This window comes from Triticum aestivum, chromosome 6D (assembly GCF_018294505.1).
Source record: "Triticum aestivum cultivar Chinese Spring chromosome 6D, IWGSC CS RefSeq v2.1, whole genome shotgun sequence".
NCBI lineage: Eukaryota > Viridiplantae > Streptophyta > Magnoliopsida > Poales > Poaceae > Triticum > Triticum aestivum.
Window position 1 is genome coordinate 17,481,149 of NC_057811.1, and position 8,735 is coordinate 17,489,883.

The following is an 8,735-nucleotide window of genomic DNA, read 5'->3' on the forward strand; positions in this document are numbered from 1 at the left end:
CCTCCCCCCCGCTTTGAACCAAATTGTGAAAGGAAAATTGTAGGAGGACTTACATAAAAAACTTTTTTAGCTTTTGGCCCCTCCAAACTCAAGATGGGAACGGGTCAGGTCCATGAGTGATGCAGAGTTTGATTTGTCCATGAGTGATGCACAGTTTGATCTCCATGCGCGAGGCCAAACTCCGCGTGCACTGTCAGTGTAAATACTTCGTGCACGGTTTCAGTACAGCACATGGCAAACTCTCGAGTTCAAGACTTGCGAAGTAAGGAGTAGCACGTTGAGAGGAAGATGCAAGGCGGCGAGGAAGCGGATCCTGTGCTCGAGGGAGCGCACGCCAGGAGGGCTCGCGCCATCGCTTCTGCTGCAATGCGGGGCTTGGCAGGTGCCACTGCAACGACCGCAGCGCTTGTGAGCACCCGCGGCAGGATGCTCCCCACTGACGTCGAGGCCGGCGTGCTCTCCTCGATCCTGCAGGTACGTAGGGATTTGAGCCGATCATGTCAGTCAAATTCGAGTTCATTTTGAGCCTGTTTCTTTTTTTTTTAACTTTTCCACTCCCTGGCTGCAGGGCATGGTACATGTGACCTTCGGCGAGATCGCTGGCGGACCGCGCGACGTGTTGATGACGATGCGTCTGTTGGGTCGGCCTCGTATAGGAATCGGTCCAGTAGAGTCGGCACTGGTTGACCCATTGGATCGGCACTGGTTGACCCAAGGCAATCGCCACCCCCGACCCCCGTCCATTTCTACCGCGGTGGCGGCGCTGTCTCCGGCTCCTCCCGCTCAGCGTCCTGCTCACCGTACCTCCCAGCATCCAGCTCGGCGTGTTGCTGGTCTTCTAGCTCGTCGTCCCGCTCGCCTATCAGCTAGCCATTCACCTCGTCTTCCAGCTCCCGAGCCCCTCGCCGTCCAGCTCTCGTGCCCCTCGCTGTCCAGCTGCTTCTCCTGCTCGTGCTACTCTGGTCTGCTTACCCTTCCTCAAGCCGCTGCCAAAGCACAGGTGAAACTTGCCCCCATAGCCTCCGTATAGGAATATGTTGCTCGACATATATCCTCGTCACTGACCTCAGTGTCCCCTTTCCACATTCTACTCGTAAAATTAAACGGAATGAGATGGCCAAGCCTTTCAATTTGGAGTGCCAACTTTGTTGCATGGAAGAACCGTATTGTAAAATAAGTTGATCTGAATTTTTTTTACGTATAGAAGTTGATCCGAGTTTGCAATAGTGCATTTCTGCTACTAAATCCGACATCTTCATAATGCTCTGGTCCTGCCTTATGTATCTAGGATGGTTGCATCATGGTGTGTATCTTAATTGTTATGGACATGCTTTAAATGTTGTAAAAGTAGTTTGCAAAAGTAGTGTATACATAGCTAAAAAGCTGTGGAATTCTAGTTCAGCCCTGGGGCACCCAATGGGCCAGCGAGGCCACATGATTTTGTCAGAATGGGTCGACCCGTGACCCCTAAAATTGGCCTTGAGGCCATGGGTCCAGGTCCAAGGCCAGGTCCAGGCCGACACATTCCCATCTTCTCCAAACACTCGGATTTTGTCATTGCCCCCAGCAGAATCCGTCTAGCTCTAGCTCCGTCGCTGCTTCTGCCAATGCGAAAGCTTCGTCCATTGGCAGAGATGTAAGAAATATTTTATGTGGGCCTATCAAAACTCCGGTCGAATAGAGCCCACATACACACGACAAACGGAAGGATTGCAGCCCATTCACACTGCCACCACCACAGACACGCTGCCTGTTGCAACCCATCGGAGATGCCTCTGCCCTGCTCCGTCCGCCGCCGCCGCCGTCGTCGCCGCCATGCTCCGCCTCCGAAGCTCCGTCCCCACCCTTCTCCTCCTCTCCTCGTCCTCCGCCGCTCCCAGCTCCTCTCTCTGCCGTCTCCTCTCCGCCGCCGCAGACCCCATTTTCCCGAACCCTAGCAGCTTCGTCGTGGAGGACTACCTCGTCGGCACCTGCGGCCTCACCCGGCCCCAAGCCCTCAAGGCCTCCAAGAAGCTCTCCCACCTCAAGTCCCCCGCCAACCCCGACGCCGTCCTCGCCTTCCTCTCCGGCCTCGGCCTCTCCGGCGCCGACGCCGCCGCCGTCGTCGCCAAAGACCCGCTCTTCCTCTGCGCCAAAGTGGACAAAACCCTGGTCCCCGTCGTCGCCGGGCTCGCCGGCCTCGGTCTCTCGCCTCCTGAGATCGCCCGCCTCGTCTCGGTTGCCCACTACTGCTTCCGAACCAGGCCCATCGTCTCCAAGATGCGCTACTACCTGCCCCTCTTCGGCTCCTTCGACAACTTCCTCCGGGCGCTCCAGCGCTCGTCCTGCCTACTCTCGTCGGACCTCGGCAAGGTTTTTTTTGGAACATAGACGCTAGCAGCGTCCGGCTTTAACTTAATAAAGCCACCAGGCAGAATCCACACATAGAGTCTTACAAGCCAAATAAAGACAGTCAAACGAGCACATGGCTCAAGATAAAGCTAAGTAGATCGCAGCCACAAGTTCGGTAACACAAATGCAGAACATCAAGGCCAAAGCTAGCAAAACGAGGAGGATCATGGTGCAGCCATCATCCCTTGCCGCGCCTTCACCATGTCGGCAAGGTGATCAAGCCCAATGTCGTGTTCCTGCGGGAGTGCGGCCTAAGTGACTGCGATATTGTCAAGCCGAGTGTCCCTGTGTCGAGGATGCTGACCACCAACCCGGAGCGCGTCCGTGCGATGGTGGCATGTGCTGAAAGATTAGGCGTGCCGCGTGGCTCTGGGATGTTCAGGCAAGCGCTGCAGGCTGTCGCGTTTCTCAATGAGGACAAGATCGCCGCCAAAGTGGACTACTTGAAGAACACCTTCAGGTGGTCTGCTGCTGAGGTGGTCATTGCTTTGTCTAAGGCTCCGATACTGCTCAGGATTTCTAAGGACATGCTACAGCGCAAGTCCAAGTTCCTGCTATCTGAGGTGGGGTTGGAGCCCATGTACATTGCTCATCGACCGATAATTACTTGTCTTAGCCTGGAGGGCCGGGTCAGGCCCCGGTACTATGTTCTCAAGTTCCTCAAGGAAAATGGATTGGTAGATCGCGAGCTGAGCTTCTATACTGCAGTCAGTACGCCTGAGAAGTATTTCGTGGACAAGTACATATGCCCTCACAAGAAAGCTGCACCACACCTCGCTGAGGACTATGCAACCGCTTGCAAAGGGGAGATACCAACTAATTTCTTGTTTAGATGAACCAGGAAAGTTTTCACTCTGCATAGTAAGCTGGTAACTCCTGCCTCGTTGTTCTATGCCTAACTGGACGCGGGCTATCTCTTGTAGTGTGTTTTTTACATGCCAGTTTGCTCATTGCTGACAATTTGATTCCTGAACCCTGATATGCTGTTTGTTGTCATTCCTTAGAGAAGATATCAGTGTAGTCTGCTTTCATGGCAACGTTTATCTAGCATGTTCCCTCTTGACTTCATTGTATTTTCAGTTACATCATATTTCAGTTAGTACTAAGTTTGCAGTTCAATGTTCAGTATTTGGATTATTCTTACAAATATTGTGACAGTTAGTACTAAAGTTTGCTTAGATATATATTTCGAATGGATGTCTGTTCTTTTTTAACCTTTTGTTTTCTTCCTCCTTACTTGTTCCTAAATACCATAGTTGACCTTTTTTCAGTTTGGAATTTTTCAAATTTCTACATATGAATCAGTCTTATCATTTGCATCCGCCATTAATTGTCAGAATAAACCAATGGAGGTGCCATGTATAACAAGCAAATCCAATGAAGGTTGAACTAACATTTGTTCTTGTTAACATATGAAGAAGAAAATGATATGAGATTTTCCCACTACAACCTACAGCTTGCACTGAGGGCAAAAGTTTTTTCTTCATATCTGTCTACAATTGAGTGAAATCGTAGATTTAATAATATATTTTGCAACAAAATTCATCACAGTTTGCTGCCTTGAGCCGACACTGAGACCTTCAACCTGTTGTCCATCCTAACATAAAAAGTTGCAAATTGTTTTGTTTAGCAAGGATTAAGATTTAAGAGTTGCTCGACTAGTACTTGTCTTGCAACCAAACTAGTGTCACAGCATGTCCACGAGTCGGTGACCTGGGCACTTGTAATCCTTGGTGTTTAGTGATGTATATATCTGTTCTGATTGTGTTTAATGAGCAGCAGGGATAACTAACCGTGCTGCTGTTACCATGGCATTATATGCAAACATTTTTCCTGTTGAAACATGATCACAATCATATCGATCTGAAAAAGAAGAGAAAAATGAGAAATAGTATATATTCAGTAAAAGCGAAATATTAATTCATGAATTAGTAAAGGTTATACCTCGGTGATGAAGTGTACATCAGTGTGGTGACTCCAACTCGCTTGTCAGCCATTGAATGTAGTGCGCCTCTGTTCTGTTGCTTCTGCAGAGCGTCAGCAGATCTGGGCTGCTGTTGCTATTTTTTGTTCTGCTCAGTGACTTGAACTGAGGTGAGTTAAAACACTAGGACGGATGTACATGCTTGTGTTGATCAGTGCTTTATATTTATGTGGGGACAAATGCATTGGATATTTTGTTCAAATAGGAGGGATATATCTAAGCATATTGCCACTAGGAAAAAGTCACTCTACTCTTCAGATTCATAACTTCCGTAAACAGAACAAAATTGGAGGTTAAGATAGCTTGATTTTTTTCACTGGGATTAGACTTATGTGTTTACTCCGAAATTCCAGCTAATATCTCTGAAATAAAAGAAAAACGACCCTAATTAGTCTGATGTAAATTTTCTGCTGGACATATGCACAGAACTTATTCACCATACTATTTCTGAGGAGTATCTCCATACTATTTAACCGTCACAACCACAAATGCCAATCTTTCAAGACTCCTCACAGGAAGAAAAATTGGTATAGCAAATCAGGAATATTTATGCATGGAAGGTCACTGCATGCAGATAGAGAGCATTCCTTACTCTATTTACACATATATTATATTCCTTCTGCATGGTTGGCATATATGGTTTATGGGGTCAGTTCTGTCTGGTCGAGCATGTTACTGTATCAGGGGAAGACTGAATTCTGAGATCAATTGACATGTTAATCTGGAACAAAAGAAAATGGCACAAAGCTTCTCAACATGGATATGCTCGAGAGCTAGGTAGTTATATAAAATATTCTTATCTATATTTACTGAAGTTTATGTATGTATGCATGTATGTCAAATTTATCCATTAATGAAGTTTATCTACATTCAATGAATTTTTTTCTCAAAAAAAAAATCCATTAATTTACATCCTTGGTCCTTGTGGTGCTGCCACTGAAGTAGACCATATGCATTTTACTGAAGTGGGAGTAATGCCAGTTCTCCACTCAGCGTAATGTCCCTCTGATATATATGAATCTACTTTTCATTGATGCAACTGATGTACCACACAAGGACAAACACTTTAGTTGTGTACTAGAGGAAAAACATGATTCTTCCATCCTGTGACTGAGTGGTTGTATTCAGAGAACTGCAAATATTTTCTTATGATTGCCTTGAATATTAATAGTATACTTCAATTCCACGCGCCTAAAAAAATTAAGTTGACCAAACTGGTTCTTTTGTAAGTTTGTAACCCAGGTAACTAATTCTGGAACAGAGGAAGTTAGTACTTCAGTATGAGATAGTTACCACATTTAATGGAAGATGAAAGAAAAAATAGATAATAGCTCAGTTTTTTTTTTTTTGCTCTACTAATATGCAATGATATTATGTAAGGTCTCGCCAGATCAATACTCTTTGCCGTCTGATCAAGATTCAACTGGTGGAGCTGTCGAATCCATGCCTCTGCACACACCTGCTGGACAATTTTCCAGGTCTAAACAGAGTCTCAGTGTGCCATCATGTTTCTTGTGCCCTGCACCTCCAAGGCTCCAACTAGTATTTTCATTACCGACTTCATGTTATCAAATAGTGCCAACAATAGCCAGGGATCAACTTGTCTGTAAGGCCCTGTTTCACACTCTAGACTTACAAGAACACTTTACTGGTATTCTTATATTTATGGCCTCTATCACACAGAGATCTGCCTTTACACTGTATTATCTGTTATTCTAGATGCTACTGTCTTCTCTTTCTTGCTGTGAGGTGACCCCATTGCTATTGGCGATCATATCTCAATGACTCCATCTGGTGACTGGTGCCCAAGTTGATGACAAACTCATCCTATTCTGGGGGACAAGGAGCCACCTTTGTCACCCTGGGATTGCGAGAGCACGCTGAGGAGGTTGGGTTCGCAGTGTGGGAAGAAGCCAAGCATGATGGCGATGGGTAGTAGTTCATGATCCATCTGGGTCACCCCCTAGGTGGTGAGCCAGAGCAGGTGTCTGACAAAACAAAGTGTGTGCCTGTACCGGTAAAAAGCCAAACTCCTTGCCAGCCTGGATGACATGGCTGAATGGTCTCATCTAATTATATTTTTCTAAATCATGGCTGAACGAATTATGTGTTGTCAGTTCCATTATTTTAAGAGTAATTTGGGAAGTATCAGTGTTCAGTGATGGGCCATCTTCAGATACTGGTCATTGCTTGATTTCATTGGTGAACTTCTGCACTTGCTTCTCTTTTCCTCATCACTTGGTGTCATTAGTTAATTTCATGCCTTGCAGTTAGCTTTTCATAGCTGCAGAATTACAGAAAGTTCCATCCAATAGTTTGCAAACTACTGGCAACAATATCATGTGGTAAATTTATATTGTCATGGTTATATTTTCCTCTGTTTTTATGTTGTTATGTTTCTACTTGCCATCTTTGTTTACGGATTCTTTGTAAGTGCTCCTTTGTATTGATGGTCTTATGCTTTGTATTTATCAGATTAGCACACACAAAAAACACAAATGATCTTAGAAACCAAACACAATTGGTTTGAATGATATTTTGTTATATTTTGAGGAACTGCCATACTATAAATTTTACAGATTAAGAACAATAAAGTTGTATTCAGAAAAAGTTTTCTGTTGTACTCTAATCATATATTTATTTTGAACTTCCAATGATCTCTACCTAGCATTTCGGAACCTTGGGTACAAACCATTAATAACCTTCTATCTATGAATATTATTTGAGGAGCAAAATCAGCATGAAAGAAAACATAAATGATTATATAAACCAAACACAGCTGGCTTTGTTTTTGAGAAACGGCCAAATTATAAAATTAAAAGATGGAGAGAAAAACAATTATTATTCGTAAAAAAAACTCTATTTTATTCGCAGCATATCTGGGCTTAAAATTTGTACAAATGAAGCACCTTGAGGATTTCTGCACGTCTTTTGGGGGTGAATGTTGTTGACTTGATGGCTAAATCTGTTGCATTGCAGGATGAGAATCCAAAACCGCACATGGAGGAGATGCGAACCACAACTGGACTGAATAAACGAGGTCGGGATGGAACTTTTGTCGGCGCAAGGTCGTTTTCTGCATCATCATCAGGGATACTATGTATCAAGTCAGAAATGGAAGACCAAGGATTTTGGTATATGCCGCCAAGGAAGTGTCCGAGATCGGATGGCTATCTTCACTACAGAAAGAAAACAATAACTGGTAGTCTTGTTTGTGTTGGGCACGCTGATTATTACATGTTGCTACGCTCATTTGCCAAGCTTGCGGAAGTTGATATTAGGGTTATTCATGCCAGTGTGCTAAAATTTGAGAGGAGACTTGCGTGGATAGAAGAAAGAATAGGCAGAAGCTTGGATGCCTTGCAGAATCTACCTAGCTAAGCAAATGATGCTCAGAGACATGTTTCAGGCTGCAGTTTTTGATGGATTGCCAATTTGCCAAGTCAGTGAACTGGTGATGGGTTATCGTTCTATTGTCGAGAAAAGAGATTATGTTTGTAGTTGGGGTCTCATTATCCTGAACCAAAAGGGTCCAAAACAGCGGACTCTCTTGCAAGATCTTGTTGACAAACTGACCAGGAACACCAAACTGTATCTGTACTTGTACCAATAATTCCCACGAAGATGCTCGTAGACCCAAAAAGTTCATCGAAATGTTTTGTATCTGTAGTTGTGACAACGATTCCAACGGAGATGCCCGTTGTTATGACCGGCATATTACAGGTTTAGCCCAGTGAGTTGTGGCCCAAGTTATCTTATCATTATTAGGGGCTTAGCTCAATTATTTTATTGTTATTAGGATCGTTTGCTTAGGAATCAAGTAAACCTCTCTATATAAGAAGAGGAGATATATCAATCTAATCAAGCAAGAAGCAATCATTATTTGCTCGGCTTCCCAAAGGGAGCCGGGAGACCTAACCCTAGCCGCCTCTTGCGCCGCCGCCGCCTCTTCTTCATCGCGCCACGGCGCCCCGCCGCTGGCAGCCGTGATCGCATCTCCGTCAACCCTCCCCCTTCCCGTACAACCTTCGCCCTAGACCAGGTAGGATCCTAGCTCCTACGAATTTGGTATCAGGTAGCTCGGTTCTGATCATGTCTGCATCACCACCCAACCCGCCGCTGCCCGTCACCACCGCGCCGCTGGACTCCACCGGCCAGATGCCGCCACCCTCCACCGCGCCGCTCGTCGCCATCTACTCGTCGGCGGAGATGACCGGGATCCTTAATGACCTCGTCACCGCCGTCCAGGGCATCCGCCTCTACCTGGCCGGGCCGTACGGGCAGCCGCCGGCCGCCGCGACCGGGCCAACCGCCCTGCCCTGGTACGCGGCCACCACGGCGCTGATCGGGCTTCTACACC

At 45.9% G+C, this 8,735-nt stretch overlaps 1 protein-coding gene across 1 annotated transcript; it reads left to right on the forward strand.

The window, feature by feature from the left end:
* The first annotated feature begins 1,520 nt into the window (after positions 1-1,520).
* LOC123143131 (uncharacterized) lies at positions 1,521-8,098 on the forward strand. Its single transcript, XM_044561964.1, has 2 exons — positions 1,521-2,352; positions 2,604-8,098. The coding sequence occupies exons 1-2, from the start codon at positions 1,651-1,653 to the stop codon at positions 3,225-3,227; spliced, it is 1,326 nt and encodes a 441-aa protein (XP_044417899.1). The 5' UTR covers positions 1,521-1,650; the 3' UTR covers positions 3,228-8,098.
* Positions 8,099-8,735: the final 637 nt, after the last annotated feature.

Excerpts from the sequence above, each read along its gene's own strand:
- LOC123143131 (XM_044561964.1), top strand. The coding sequence starts at position 1,651 with ATGTGGGCCTATCAAAACTCCGGTCGAATAGAGCCCACATACACACGA. Across the intron at positions 2,353-2,603 it reads TCTCGTCGGACCTCGGCAAG|GTGATCAAGCCCAATGTCGT; the intron begins GTTTTTTTTGGA and ends CATGTCGGCAAG.